The 14,861-nt window shown below is 38.9% G+C and overlaps 4 protein-coding genes across 4 annotated transcripts; 1 reads left to right on the top strand and 3 right to left on the bottom strand.

The window, feature by feature from the left end:
- Positions 61-3,363, top strand: LOC18776517. Its single transcript, XM_020564388.1, has 5 exons — positions 61-381; positions 532-602; positions 2,688-2,791; positions 2,928-2,982; positions 3,074-3,363. Exons 1-5 carry the CDS (start codon positions 274-276, stop codon positions 3,207-3,209), a joined length of 474 nt encoding a protein of 157 aa, XP_020419977.1. The 5' UTR covers positions 61-273; the 3' UTR covers positions 3,210-3,363.
- On the bottom strand, positions 3,466-4,515 carry LOC18776807 (basic leucine zipper 43). The gene has a single exon (XM_007209614.2). The coding sequence runs from the start codon at positions 4,222-4,224 to the stop codon at positions 3,694-3,696; it is 531 nt and encodes a 176-aa protein (XP_007209676.1). The 5' UTR covers positions 4,225-4,515; the 3' UTR covers positions 3,466-3,693.
- Positions 5,604-7,458, bottom strand: LOC18777813. Its single transcript, XM_020564222.1, has one exon. The coding sequence runs from the start codon at positions 7,328-7,330 to the stop codon at positions 5,861-5,863; it is 1,470 nt and encodes a 489-aa protein (XP_020419811.1). The 5' UTR covers positions 7,331-7,458; the 3' UTR covers positions 5,604-5,860.
- Positions 8,028-13,470, bottom strand: LOC18777432 (WD repeat and HMG-box DNA-binding protein 1). Its single transcript, XM_007210943.2, has 12 exons — positions 12,826-13,470; positions 11,243-12,354; positions 10,906-11,082; positions 10,645-10,758; positions 10,348-10,452; positions 9,920-10,054; positions 9,771-9,826; positions 9,565-9,664; positions 9,372-9,488; positions 9,102-9,225; positions 8,868-8,998; positions 8,028-8,746 (listed from the first exon to the last, which is right to left on the bottom strand). Exons 1-12 carry the CDS (start codon positions 13,106-13,108, stop codon positions 8,303-8,305), a joined length of 2,898 nt encoding a protein of 965 aa, XP_007211005.1. The 5' UTR covers positions 13,109-13,470; the 3' UTR covers positions 8,028-8,302.

Below are 14,861 nucleotides of genomic sequence, written 5' to 3'. Positions count from 1 at the left end.
ATTTGGCTTCACACCACTAACAAAATCGTACAAATTTCTTGAAAGAAAGAGATACAATTCTAAATTCCCAAATGTATAGGATTAGATTATTTGTTGTCGGTGGACCCTACCTGACCTCGGGTCCACAATAACCATCCCTCGCTGAAATAAAAACTAAAAAAAGACTGCACAGATGGAAGCAAGCAGCAAACTTTTGAAGCCTCGATTTTTCACTTGCTCTGGAGTCTGGAGAGTGGTTTACAGGTTGTTAGTTGTTTGCAGCAAAATTGTGGAATGGCGAGTGTGCCGTCTCCGTCGTCTCCTCCAGCCTCGCCGTCTTCTGCTTCCAGCTCCGACAACTCCGCCACTGAACCCATCTCTCACTCTCCTCCAAATCCACAGGTTCTATCACTCTCTCTCTCTACATATATAGATGTGTACACACACACACATATATATTTATATATGTATGCGCATGTTGCATGGTCGGTGTAATATTGATTTCTTATGGGTTCTTTCATTTCATCAATTTTTTTTATAAATATGTGCAAGGTTGATGCTGGGGTTAACAATGGGGTTCTCAATGTCGACGAGAAAAAGCCTGATATTTCTGCATATTTTGAGTGAGTCTTCTTTCCTTTCTTTTCTTTTTGCGAGTAATTCCCCTACCTGTTATGTTCATTGTTTTGAGAAATGTATTTGCAATTACCATGCCATTAATTCGCATATTATGAGTATTTTCCCTTGTTCTTTATTCTCTCTATAGTATTTGGAATATAATTTTCCCAATAACTAAAACTTTAATGAGCAAGATGAGATTTTGCTTACCGATGTGTGTATTTTATTGCTTTGGCCTCCTCGTAAGTTTGGTTTTTGATAGACACGTAGCAATACAATCGAAAGGAAAGCATTTCTTGACATACTTTTTTGGCTAAGTGTCTATGAGTTGGTTTTCCAGGAAAAACAAATAAAGAGGGAATTAATTAAAGCAGTTGGATTCATTAAATTTCATTCCTTTTCCAATTTTTGCAGAGTCCTGAATTTTGAAATTGAGCTAGAATAAACTTCCCAAAAATTGAATAGATAGTAAAGGACCAGCGTAAACTCTGCAGAGAGAATATAAACCATGTTTTAGTTACAGATAATTGTGACCTAAATATTTATGAGAGATGGAACTATCTTATGTGGATACTTCTTCAGAAAACCATGTTTGCATCATTTTGACATACATTCTCTGATTGAATTTAGTTACTTGTACATGGACACAGTAATTCAAGTTGTTTCATTTTTTTTAAAAAAATTCAGTTGTGAAACTCTTCTCAAAATGTCTCATCTTCTGCCCTTCAGTATGCTCACATGTTTTAGAGCTTTCCTGAATATGTTTATTTGATTTTCATGAATTACTGCTTTCCATATTTGGCATTTGAATTTCCGGGCCTTACACTTACACTTCTAAGTCTTCCTCTCTCCTTTGTATCTGCACTCACACAAACAGAAATGGTAATCTTTATTTACCATATATACCAGAACAAAGTTTTCTAGATGGATATAAGTCAGCCTAATTGCAACTTCAGTAATGTAGCAGTCCATGGTGGTGGCGTTTAGCCATCTGAAGTCTTAGTCAACATAATTAACCACTTCATGGAAAGAAAGTACTATGATATGATACTCCTCTTAAATAAGACTGAGGAGGTTCCTTGGTTTACATAATCACACCCCAGTAATAGTATCCTCTGACCTCCAAAGCAGACACATGCTGACTGGGTTCACCCTACTCAAGGCAACTGGTTTCATTCCGACTGACTGATATTGTCAGCAGCCTTGGGCTCTCAGCTTATGCAGTTTTGTTTTGCTGCAGTTGGAGAGGTCAGACACCTTGTCTTACTCCCCCAATGGTAATAAGTAGAGGATTGTATATAATTCATAACATCTTAAAACTATCAAAGGTAAAAAGTTTCTCTTTATTAGAAGCTTATTTGGAAAGTCTTTGACCTATGCCCTTCCTTCTAGAATCAGTTATGCTTTTGTTGTAAACTTTGTCTGGGTCTATGCCAGAGACCTCTATGTGTAGTTAGCTGATGTAGATGACATCATTTACCTCTCTTCCTTTTTCTTGAGAAAACACCGAGTATATGTGAATTACATCTAATAGCTCACATTCCCATTACATGGTGCTTTTGTTGTTGTGAATGCATGAAATTGGTCATGGTTGGTGACGAGTTTTCATTACGCAAATTAGGTCTGTCTGTGATGCAGGAGCGCCCAAAAGGCTTACTGATGCCTTGTTGATAAGTTATGATCTTAGTCATTTAAAATCATGTGACATGTGAGTATTAAGTAATCTTAAGGGCTAGGATTAACAGGTTATTTTGTAACCAGTGGCTAGCTGGGATGCTAGGGCTGTTTTAACAATATCTTATTGTGAGTCTTTGTAATAAGATTTTTGACAGAATATGTATCATCAGATTACAGAATTTCTTTTGGATCACTCTTGCCCTAGACATTCAGTTATCATTAGTACTGGTTTGCTCCTATTGGTGCCTTCTTCGGATTCTGTTTTTCTCTTGCTGCGAGCTTAGTGGAAAGTTTTTCTGCTGCTCCAGGATTTTATCTTTCATGCTTATGATGCATCTTAACTTCTCTTGTATGTTATATTACAAATTTGAACCAGAGGGTGGGCGATAAACTATGTCCTTTGTTTGTGTTAGTGATCTTCACAGTGCCAACCACATTGAAAAGTTCAAGAAATATGAAGCTGACTACAGTCGTTGGTTGACTGCAAAATACTTCTCAAAGAAGAATCTGTATGGAGGTGTGCAGCATTTTTTTAAAAAAAAAAAATCTATGATGCGGAATACATTTTAAAACACAGCTTTTTATTATTGAATTGAAATGATGATGAAGGCAAGTCAGAGTTGTTCAAAATTAAAATTGCTTCATTCTTGCAGGCAACATCTTTGATGAAGATATGACAATCCAGGATGAGATTATTAAGTCAAGCAGGTACAATTATTGAAGCATGTGTTTTTTTGCCTTAAATATCGTAAGTTTTTATTTTTCAGAATCTAATCATGTTGAGTTCCTCATTGTCTAGGTGGCCTTGTACCCGATCATATGCAGACCCAGTGCAGGGTTTTGAAGAACAGAGCAACAGCTGTTCAACTACTACTATAGCCGAGACCCCATCTAACATCTCAAATGGGAAGCACCTAGCAAAGAAGAACAGTTGATGATAGTTTTTGTCGATTTTCTAGGACCTACATGTATCATATTTTGTACACAAATAAACGTGTTGAATGATGATGGGTGCTAACATATTACTGAATTACATGAACCCAACATTTTGGAAATCTCTAATTCAGCTATTAGGAGTTTCTTATGCCAATTGATGTCTTTGCATCAGATGCCTGCCATATTAATTTTATTGAGCAACGTATAGTTGGGATGCAAATCGTTGGCAAATAACATAATGACATTCAACATCGCTGAAGCATAAAATGACTTAGCAGAACAACTAAAAAGCACAATAATACATGCATACGGCCTTACCACAACTCAACTGAGAGATTTGTATTGCACCAGTTAAACTCATGTATCTTTGACAGTATTTACCTATATAAAGAAAGGGAAAAGAAAAGGGAAAATTGTATGCATCAATACTAGTGAAACCCTGTACCGAATGAAGTTCCTCCATGTTTCATAGCAGAGATGTAATCATGGGGTACTGGAATCTTCGGCTCTAAGTCGATTGCCATTGGTGGTGGTGGTGATGACATCTCCCACATTCCTCAGAGGTGTTATGAGATCGGCAAGGAGGATTTGGAGGGAAGAAACTCTCTCTTTCAATTGAGCATTCTCCTGGAGGATCTGCTGGTTGCCCTCTAACAGTTGGATGAGCTTCTCCGAGAGCTGGCGATTCGTAGCATGGAGCTGATCCACCTGATACTGCAGCTCTTCAATCTGCTTCTTCTTGCGCATCCGTGACCTTCTTGCAGACTCTCTGTTGGATATCATTCTCTTGAGCCTCCTTTCATAGTTAATGCTTTGCTCCCCTGCTTCATCAAAGGCAGTTTCATTGCTAAGAGAAGAGGTGTTTGGTGAGAAATCATGGATGTGAGAGAGGGGGAAGAACCTAGTGGAGCAAAGTGATATGGAATCCAGATTGTGAACTGGGTTTGGATGGGATTGAGTTGGGATAGAATGACTAGTTAAGTAGTGGGGTCCCTTTGATTCATTTGGCTCCATCAAGGTGAAGAACTTTCAGGTGACTAGGAGGGGAAGAGAGACAGAAATTTCACAAGGGGTTTTAGTGTTTCAGAGAACAAGTACCATACTGAATTTATAGTAAGCTTGTAGCAACTATATATACACACACGCGCGCGTTTCTTGACATTCAAGTTTTAAGAAATTTGACTGGAAGGAACTGCGGTTTTGTTTATGAGATATGGCTCTAGCTAACTAGGGAGATTAATTGATGCAAGGACGCAAGTCATATATTGTAATGTTGTTTAACTTTTTTTTTCTTTTTGTCTTTACATGAATTCATATCAACATCTCAAGGCAAGACCTGAAGAGAGGGATGCTAATTTCAGGAGATGCGTGCAGAACTATAAAAGAATTTAGAGTGGATGATCACATTAATTTGCATATTTTACGTTACTTCCTCAGAACGTCTCGCCAAGAATGTGCTTAACAGAGAAATTAGGATTTGCTATAAATGCAGGGAAAGGCTAGTTCATGAAGACAAGTGATCTCATGAAATGGACAGATTGATCTTTCAACCGAAAGGTTTACAAGGTTGGTTTGTGTTGTTGTATGGATGGCTCATACAAAACTGAAAATATGACTTAAAACTCTTACTTGAGCCTTTTTTTGGTTGCTTCTGGGATTAATTTAGGTGATAAATACAAATAAATTCTCTTGATTGAGAAGCTCACACATTTACTTTAATGAATTCCAAGTGATTAAATGTCTTTTCCATGACATTTAAGGATGCAAAGCTATGCCTCTATCTCTATGTACAAAAATAAGCAACCTAGTTTAAGGACAAAGGAATTTGTAAAATATTTCTTTCATGAGTTTTGATGCAGAAATGCGTGAAAGTTAATAATAGGACACAAACAAACGTTTCCGGCAGAAAATAGAAAAAAAACAAGGTACAAATGATGGGCATCATCAGCTTACTTTTGCTAAATTGGTTACATAAACATAAATTTTATTTGATTTTGTGGTTGAACACTTGATCCAATATATTGACTATCATTAACAAATGCTCAGTCTGCATAAGCAAGCACCAATTGTTGTGCTTTAATGCTTCTTTTCTTTTTCCCAAATTGTCCCCTGAGAAAACATACAAGGAATGTAGTGGATAAAAAATCCCTATAATTTAGTAGCATACAGTCATTCAAATTTTAATTTTACTCAATAATTTGATTTCAATGGATGTGGTTCTTTCTAACTTGTTCTTCTTTTTTTCTCCTCTTTATCTTTTTGAGTGAGATGCAGGCTGAGTTTAACGCAAATATGCTTTTGCTTTTTCTACTGATGGAATTACTTTTTCCGTTTCCTATCAAAGAAAAAACATGTCCAGATGGGTAGTTTAGGCCTCCAAAATCTCAAGGATGAAAGAGCACACAAAAAATGAAACATATTATTACATTATATGCTTGACCTGACCATCATAAGGGAGGAATTCCCATAAAAAATGTTAACAATGATCAGAAATAATTAACATGAAAATCCAGCCATAAAACATTCTTATACTCTCATCAAAACAAACAAAGCATCCTGAATCATCTTATCCTCCATCTTTTAACCAAATACAAGAGGTAAACACTTCGCCACAGCGATATCTACATTTTCATAAACCTAATGCTGACTTTCAAAAAAAAACCTCATCATAATCAACGCCAAGAGGATGCGCTTGGGTCCTTATGCCCTCGACAGAATGAGTTTGGGTCCTTCTGCCCTCATACGCGGCGTCATCGGTAGGTAATTCATGTCGACAAACAGGACATGTATTTCTGATGCGCAGCCATGGCACAATGCAATCACCATGGTACCTATGTGCACAAGGCAGCTGCTTTGCTTGTTCCCCAATATTCATGTCATCCTTACAAACAGCGCAAAGTGCATTACTGTTGTCCACATCTTCCTGAGTCAAAACCACTGAGGGAAGATTTTCAACAACAGCATTGGCAGCCGGAGGCCTGCCCGTTGATGCATTCTCATTCTCAGAGAATTGCCCAAACAACAAATCATACTCTGCAGTGTAGATATAATCATCATGATCTCCCCCATTGAACGGTTCAGCATCTGGGTTTGTCTCCCAATTATTGGCATTCAACAGAACTTCCCATTCTAAACTCTCCAAAGGTTCAATTCTCTCCACACTCACTTCCTCTTCAGGAGCAAATATTGTCGAAACTGAAACTGAGACCGATCCTGATTCAGTATGATCGGGATCAATAAACATGCTGAAGACCTCTCGCTCCTCACCGCCACTGTCAACTTCTTCCCACTCGAAATCTTCGTTATTTTCCCTGTGGTCTTCCAAAAGAAGCGAATCCCAACAAAGTGGGATGCTTGTATCATCATCACAGTCATCCGGAAGATGATACGCACTATGCTCATCCACAGAATTCAAATCAATCCCAATAACCCCATTCTCATCCTCCTCATCTGAATCGGACCCAAACCCAACGAGCCGCACACAATTCTCAAAAGGTTCAGCCCTACTTAAATTAGACGTTGCCTCCCCAGATTCAGACCCAGAAACCCTCCTTCCCACGAAGAAATCGTCCTCGTCAGGATCATCAATACCATCACCATCCAAACAATGCCTAGAATCTAAGCCTGACCCTAACCCTAAACTTAAATCGAGGTCCAAACCACCTATACCCACATCGCAATCGCAATCGCAATTCCCCTCAATAACCCCAAAACTGAAATCATCGTTAAGAGCTTCAGAAACCGAAACGGAACGAACGGTTACCTGAGACTGCTCGACGCGTTGCTGGAAGAGATCCATGACGAAATTGACCTGGTTCTCGCGGTCCTCCAGCAAACCGGGGTTGGAAATGGAACTGGGCTCCGAGACGTCGTTGTTCCGAATGACGTGGATGGTAGATTGGTATTGGGAGAAGAGGTCGTCTTCGTCTTCGTCTTCGTCTTCGTGGACGGTGAGGATGTGGGCGCGGAGGGAGCGATCGGAGGGCGGGAATTCGAGATCGGAGGAGTAGAGGTCGAAGTCGTGGTGGGCCCAGTTGGGGAGGGGGTCTAGGGTTAAGGTTTGGTGAGGTTCGTCGTCTGGGTCGTGGAGGTGAAGGAAGGTGACCTCTGCCATTGACATGTAATTTTCTTCGGGTTCGGTTCTGATATGCTTTAAATGGTGAATCGACCAAAATTTGAGGGTTTTAAAGTTTGTAATGTAGCAACAGTGAAATTACGGCTAAACCCCTCTTTCTTTGCAAAATAGACGTGTGGTTTGCATTTTCGCATTTTTTGTGTCCCCTCCCGAACGAGAGGGAGAAGTGTTTGGCTGTATGTCACTCACTGAATTCGCATATAAGATATTAACATGAATTTATTGCTGAGTTACAATAATAACCTGCTAACTTTGAAGGGGAAGATGCAAGTTAATTTACCGCAAGCGAAAACAACGACAAAAATAGAAAATAGATGAATAAAAATATATTGGCTCTTCACACTAAGAATTCCAATTTCTGGAACTAAACTTCACTCAATATCTCCAATTTCAGCTCCGTCATGAATTAATTACATAAGGACATATCCGAAACCGAAACAGTCAAGTTTTCTTATAACCATGGCCACAAATTTTTTTCTTTTGGTCAACCATGGCCACATTTAATCTGCTTCTTGAATCAACCTAGGTTGGTTCATGATCGTTTTAGGTGGCCCATTCTGAGCCCACAACAAGTTTTAGGCCCAATAATTCCTATATAAAATGAAACGGGTATGTGAGGTCACAATTTTTCTTAGTCCCAAATATATAGTACTTTAAGAAAATGATCTCACTTCAACAACAAAAAAATAAAAAAGATCTATTTTTATTATTAAAAATAATAAAATAAAATAAAAATGAAGAAATAGAGGCTCTGATGTTTACATAATTACATAGCACACACTTATGATGTGACGCATCCTTAATACATGCAATGCGACTCTATATAGAAAAAATTGAGAAATTCTTGTCTGGGTCGTATTACTTGAATGTTAATCCCAGATGGTATTAGCAAATCTCATCTCTAAGCTATGCATTCAAACTCCTTGTAATTAATTAGTGAACTGAGAGGACCTTACCTTACTTGATCAATTTCTTCATGAATGGATTAGATGCTCGTCGAGTTACTTCTGCCTTCTTCACTTTCTCTTGATCATTTGATGGGGCAGGTGATTGTGCCTGAGACGTTTCCCCTACCTTCTTCATGTCTCCTGCATTGTTCACCTTTGCACCATTTTTCCCGTCTGTCGTTTTTACCTTCCCAAGATCAGAAGCCATTGCAGCTTGTTTTTCTTCTGTTTTCTCTATCCCAACCTTAGCTTCTTGTGTTTTGGCTTTCTTTGTAAATATGGGAGCCGACAGTTTTGATGATGATAATGGAATGTCATTCCCTGGCAACTTACTCTGCTCGGTAGAGAAAATTGTCTTGCTGGGTGCAATGTCATTCGTGATCGAGGATGCATTGCAGTTTGAGTTAGGGAAAGTGGTTTCCAAGGCTCTTTTACTTTCATTGAGCAACCTTTCCTGTTAGAATTTATAAGAGATCATAAGAAACTGCAGGATGAAAATGGAAACAGATTGGTTTCCAATGTGGCTAACTCTAAGTGGAGATATGCACACTCATAGTTCGATATTGAAACCTTACCTCCAGTATGTTATTGAACCTTTCAGCCAAGTTAGGGAGCTTCAGAACAGTAACAAGCTTAATTGCACCCCTTACTGATTTTTCCAGGGATAGAAGCTTCACAAGTTCAGTGGCTCTCACAAGCTTATCTCCTGAAATAACCACCATAAGCAAGCATTTCAATACTCTCAACATTTTTCATTTTGTTGAATCAAGATTATAAAATTGATGTTGCATTGACTGTAAAAGACTCACCATTGCAGCAGGATGCAATAAGCTTTAAGATACATCTATCTTGAGCTGCTTCTGTATTGAAAGCTTCATCGTCAAGTGAAGTGGTGTCCAAACCAGCACCAGCCACTTCTATTTGCTTTTGAACCTGTAAAGTTACATTCATGTGATCATCTCAGCCATTGACCAGCAGTAAGCAGAACAGGCATAGAGCAGGACATAGAACAAGCTAAAAATTTGAAAAGTTTGCACGACAGACAATAAACTCTAGGAGGTGAGGATGAAAGGACGCACCTGTACGAGGTGCATGTTGTTCAGCATAAACTCATTTTCAAGAGCATCTGCTCCTAGATCGGAGGATGCTAGCGGAAATGAAAAGTTTAGCGGAGTGAGGACTGGTTTGGGTATCACCTGAAAAAGTAGGATGGTCAAGAAATGATTTACAAAGGAAAATTTTGAGAGGAAGGAGGTGGTGAGCCATCCCTACCTGCGGGTATAAGTCTGGCCTTTTGCAAACTATACAAAACAATTTGCTTGCATTCAACCCAACCACCCAATAATTTTCATCTGACTTCTCTTTACTAGCACTGCATAATAGATTTTTGTTATAAGTCAAGTGACAGAATCCAATATCAGAAGATTTTTATTTAGAGAAGCATTCTATATATGTTCTTTATCAGAGGAATCTTGAACCTGAAGAGTGGGAGCCAACTGCCACCATATTGGCTTGTAAAAACTCTGAGCACACCCTATCAAATAAAATGATAGAGACTTTATATCCAATTTCAAGAGCAGTTTCTAACTCATAGTAATAGAATTACTTTAAAATAGAGTAAAAGTACCTTGGAATCATAGGAGCTTAATTGCCCTTCTTCACTAAACCCAAACCATGTTAGATGTGAACCAGGAGTCAAAGGCAGACGTCCTCTAAGAGGTTGGCTCCCATTAGTTATGTTAAGTACTCTATATTCAAGCATCTGCATGTTCAGAAGAAAAAGTAATTCATTTCAGCACATAAAATAGTATGAGATAACGAGTGCAAACCATCAGCCAGCAAATATGTATCTTCCCACTGGAGTGAGCGGGTGACAGCTCTTTAACAAGAGGAAAATTGATCGATTTTATTAGAACTTATGTCAATGGTATCAACACGCACTTCTGGACTTATAGTGTTCGAATTTTATAAATCCACATTTCTTAAGTTAAAAAAAGATGAATAGGACATATCAGCACCCCGAATATAATATGGGCAATCACTTGAAAGTCGGACCTGCTCATCTGAGGGAAGACATTCAGAAGCATGAGTGACAATAGCAAGCTCATCCATGAAGCCTGATGCAGTCACCACAGGTCCATCAAGGGAGAGAACATGTCTCTGCAATGAAATGCTTTCAGAAAAACAGACATCTCCAGAAACTAACCTCAATACCATCAACCATTTAGAGTAACTTAAAATCAAAAGTGATTGATGAACTAATTTACATTTAAGAATGTATTCAGGAAGGCAAGAATCATATCCATTAAAATCCAATTGCTCCAAAACTAAAAATAACTGAAGTCAACATACCTGCAAACCACCATCAGTGAAAATGCGGAGGAAGTTAAGACTCGTAATTGCTGCTACCCAAGCTGTACCAAGTGCCACAACCTTCACTTCTTCCCCTTCCAATCGCATAGACCACTGGGTTTGCATCACACATCAAAGTCAGCATATACTAAAGTTCTCGTATTCATCATGCATAGGAAGTTACGATATTTAGAGTGTGCATGTATAAATCACCACACCATATAGCATGAATGCATAAATTTTAAAAGGCAACGATCTAACCTCACTATTATTTGCCCAGCTCCTAAATGGCCGATACATGAGAGTACTCATGTTTTTTTCACCCTTGGAGGGATTTGCAAAAACACTTCCATTCTCATTTAGTGAAGCCATGGTAAAACCGAAATGGTCGTTCATTGATGGAACTCTTGGACCTCGGCTTGTATCATGAAAATCAATCTGTATCCAAGACACACTAAAGTGTCAGTATGATATAAAGGCACTCCTGGCCAACAAAAACAATTCTATCTTGAAGTCTGTGTGTGTGGAGGGTGGAGAGAGGAAGAGGAAGAGGATAAGGGAGAGGGAGAGGGTTTGGTCAACTTAAGGCATAGTTTACCTCAATATGGGAGAAACCGTCATGTTCAATTGTAGTTATAGCTCCAAGCATGTTATAGCACAAAAAACGCCTTTTCCCAGGTTGCAAAGGAGTGGCGCCTGGCTGGAAGGCCACCTGCATTTTTGGTCTAACAGATGTCAATTTGCTGCTTACTCCCTCTTTCCCGTTATCAGCGCTTTCACCATGTTTACGGCGTGCTTTTTTATGGGACTCAACTTTTGGGAGCAAGCTCAAGTCATCAAAACCGTCCTCTTCTAAATCATTGTCATATGCAGAGTGCTTGTGTAGTCTCTTCCTGCTAGGTGGTTCAGATTCCCCATGGCTATCTTCACCAAGATCACTTAAACTACCAGAAGTGCTAAGCTCCTCACCCTCCTCTTCGTCAAACAAAAGCAGACCATTGCTGTTATTTAATTTTTGATTGGGAACATCTTCAGTGGGAGACTTCATTGATGAAGGAGTCACCGATTCCCACACACCATACTTGCCCGTACAATCAATAACAGCCAGTGCGTTGCCAATTGGCTTCCACGCCAAGCAGCATATTCTCTCATCAAACTTATGCCTGTCAATGTCCTGTTTCTGATTGACATCCCAGATGAGAACCTGCATATCCAAACCAGAAGTGGCAATGTATTTTCCATTAGGTGACCAAGCCAAGAAACAAATAGGCTGTGTGTGGTCACCTCTCAGTGAAAACAGCTTCTCAGCTGTGTCTCTATCGTACACCACCACATCGTTTCTCAACCCTGGCACAGCTAATTTGTTTCCATCAGGACTCCAGCTGAGTACGTTCATGATGGAACGGTCGAAACCAGAGTTAGGAGCTATCCCCTTAAGGGTATGCAATGTGGTTCCAGATTGAAGTTCCCAGTATATTACAGTCCCAGTTGAATCAATAGAAGCCAAGTATTCACTGTGGGGATCAAAAGCTAAGCCAGTCACAGATCCTTTGTGTCCTTTGAGAACTCTTGAAATTGAACCATCAATTGTGTTAATAAGCTTAATGCCCTCATCATCACCAGCAGCGGCCAACAAAGTCCCTGATTTGTTAAACGCAAGGGCGCGTATTGGCAGCGTGAATCTGGTAATATTAGTCTGAAACTCTCCACCTAGCAAAGTTGAATTACAAAATTAATCATACCATAAGTTATTTTTTCCCCGAAATCAAACTGGAAGTTCAAACAAGCATAATTCCAAAGATTATTAGACATGGCAACAATTCGCAAGGCCCAATCAATAATTGAATTTGTAATGACATGCGTAACCAGGTAATGAATAGACATTCACATCCAGGAGTTTACACTGACAAATTCATAACCATAGTATGCTTTTGCAATTATAAAACCTGTAATTCTCTAAACACATGCAAGCATTCAGTTTCTTTTTCAGAGATCCAAACACTAGTGAGTTTTAAAATTCAATAATTCCTTCCAATTCCTGCATTTCACACATCACATTGACAAAATCTAATATTACTCAATTTCAAACCCAAAGAATCAAACCGATGCAAGAAACCCCAATTTCTACAAAACCCAAAAAAAAAAAACGAAAATCATGAGAAATGGGGGGAAGATAGTGACCAGGAAACTTGTAGAGCTTGACGGAGTGGTCTTCGGACCCAGAGGCGAGGCAGGTGGAGTTGGGGCTGAGAGCTAGGGCAGTAACGCCGTCGCGGTGGTTCTGGAGGAGCTTCGGAGGACTGGAGGGGAGAAGAGAGTCGTGGATGGCGATTGTGGGGTCGGCGGAGGAGGCCGTCACGACGTGGTAGGCTTGCTGGTCCCACAATACCGAGCAGAATGACGGGCGGCCGTTGCTGCTCGTGGCCTTGTGGGCCTCTCGGAGCTTCAGCGATCGGACCTTCATGGCTCGGCGGCTCCAAGGAAACTTGGATTTGGTTTTTATGGCTTTCCGGGTTTGTTTGTTGTTTAAATTGTTTTGTTTTTTGTTTAGATTTTTTTCTTGTTTATATGGTAAACTAATTGAGAGAGAAAATCAGTGTGGGTTTTGGCGGGAAATGGGGGTTTGGATTTGGCGGGTGAGATTGAATATTTTGCTGGTGTTGTGGGCTTCTACTGGTTGTAGAGATGAATATGGGCCTCACTTTTCCTTTCTCAAATTATCAGGACAAGTGATTGGATCATGCTAAGGGTGATAGGCCCACCACCCAAATGCAAGTTTTTTCATCTTCAATTTTAAACCCACTGTTTTTAAATTTGACCAAATTACACCCTCTGTCAACTTCACCATTAGATTTTCTTTTAAATTGATGATGTGGCAAGTGTGGTACCCACTTTGATGTTAATGTGTATAAAAAAAAACATTAAAAAAGGAATACTAACATTGTTATTATAAATATAAATAATAAAAAAGGAAATATGGATTTCTTTTCCGCATATATGAGGTAGGCTAAGTTCGAACTCCGTCTCTATACATTAGAGTAGTTTAGAATACTGATATTGTCAAAAATGGGAGAAACAAAAAATAATTTTTTTCATTGGCCTTCCTTTTTATTCATTTCTTTCCTCCATACCCAAATCTGAAATTGCTTTCTATTAGTGGATTCAATGTCGGGTGGAACAGTATAAGCATCCTTTTTGGTTTGGTTGGGTTTCTTATTGGAGCTTTTCCAAATGAGTTAACAAGGTACGTGAGACTCCCAAGAATGCAAAATATACACCGAAGGTTGGTTCCATGTGACCATGTTTTGTAAAGGCAAAACAACTTTCCTTTTTTATTTGAACATTGAACCCCTGTGGTTTGTTTGCCGAACTTGCAAACCAAAAGTTGTCTTTAATTGAAATTTGTTCTCCGAACTTACATATCCACATGCATTTAGAATCCCTAAATTCTTAAAGCTAAGATCTTTTGCCGTCCATCAGAGTACAAATTGTTCAAGCAAAGCCACGGAGAATCAAACTTACTAATAAAAAGTAATTAACATTACTTTAGGGTTTGTATATTGTTTTGTATGAATGGTGCGCTTTGATTCAGCTTATTTGATCGCATATATAATAGGATTTTGGTAAGCAACATGATGATTGAAATTTGCAAACTAAGTTTCCGAAGACAAAGATTGAATCACCGACTGCAAATTACATATTTAAGATTTCAAAATTCAAGTGAATATAAAACGTTTTTCACTTTCATCCATGCATATTGTGGTATTTTAAGTTTGAACCCACTTTTTCACAGTTGACGACTAAATCAATTAAATGTGGACATGCTCGGGCAGCCTTATGGTAAAAAATAATAATAAATCTAACAAATAACCTAATTAAGTATCCACAAAGCTTCCTATTCACACTTAAAAATTTACTAAGTCTGTAAGGAGGCCTACTATATATGAAGGTGTGCCCAGGCAACTTGGTCAAATGACGAGCTAAGCTAAGCATGTGCTTATCAAACTCACTTTTACCTGATTAATTTACACACACACATATATATATATTGAAATTACCCCAGGAAAGACTGAGAATGAGTAAATATATGCATGTTTATATGGGGAGCAGAGTCTGCAACTAATTAATATTAATAATTTTAATATAAAGTCCAAAACCCTAGGGCTAACTTGTATGCGGCCAACCTGGGCCTGCCTTGACCAGAAAAACAAACCTCC

The sequence above is a fragment of the Prunus persica genome, chromosome G5 (assembly GCF_000346465.2).
Source record: "Prunus persica cultivar Lovell chromosome G5, Prunus_persica_NCBIv2, whole genome shotgun sequence".
Taxonomy (NCBI): Eukaryota; Viridiplantae; Streptophyta; class Magnoliopsida; order Rosales; family Rosaceae; genus Prunus; species Prunus persica.
The sequence above is the reverse complement of the archived record's forward strand: the minus strand, read 5'-3'. Positions and strand labels throughout refer to the sequence as shown.

What these genes read in the sequence shown, in the direction of transcription:
- LOC18777432 (XM_007210943.2), bottom strand. Translation starts at nt 13,108, where the DNA reads ATGAAGGTCCGATCGCTGAAGCTCCGAGAGGCCCACAAGGCCACGAGC. An exon ending in AGTTGGCTCCCACTCTTCAG is followed by an intron (nt 9,665 to 9,770) that starts GTTCAAGATTCC and finishes TCTATTATGCAG; the next exon opens with TGCTAGTAAAGAGAAGTCAG. An exon ending in GGTTCAATAACATACTGGAG is followed by an intron (nt 8,747 to 8,867) that starts GTAAGGTTTCAA and finishes AAATTCTAACAG; the next exon opens with GAAAGGTTGCTCAATGAAAG.
- LOC18776807 (XM_007209614.2), bottom strand. Translation starts at nt 4,224, where the DNA reads ATGGAGCCAAATGAATCAAAGGGACCCCACTACTTAACTAGTCATTCT.
- LOC18777813 (XM_020564222.1), bottom strand. Translation starts at nt 7,330, where the DNA reads ATGTCAATGGCAGAGGTCACCTTCCTTCACCTCCACGACCCAGACGAC.
- LOC18776517 (XM_020564388.1), top strand. Translation starts at nt 274, where the DNA reads ATGGCGAGTGTGCCGTCTCCGTCGTCTCCTCCAGCCTCGCCGTCTTCT. An exon ending in GATATTTCTGCATATTTTGA is followed by an intron (nt 603 to 2,687) that starts GTGAGTCTTCTT and finishes TGTTTGTGTTAG; the next exon opens with TGATCTTCACAGTGCCAACC. An exon ending in GAGATTATTAAGTCAAGCAG is followed by an intron (nt 2,983 to 3,073) that starts GTACAATTATTG and finishes CTCATTGTCTAG; the next exon opens with GTGGCCTTGTACCCGATCAT.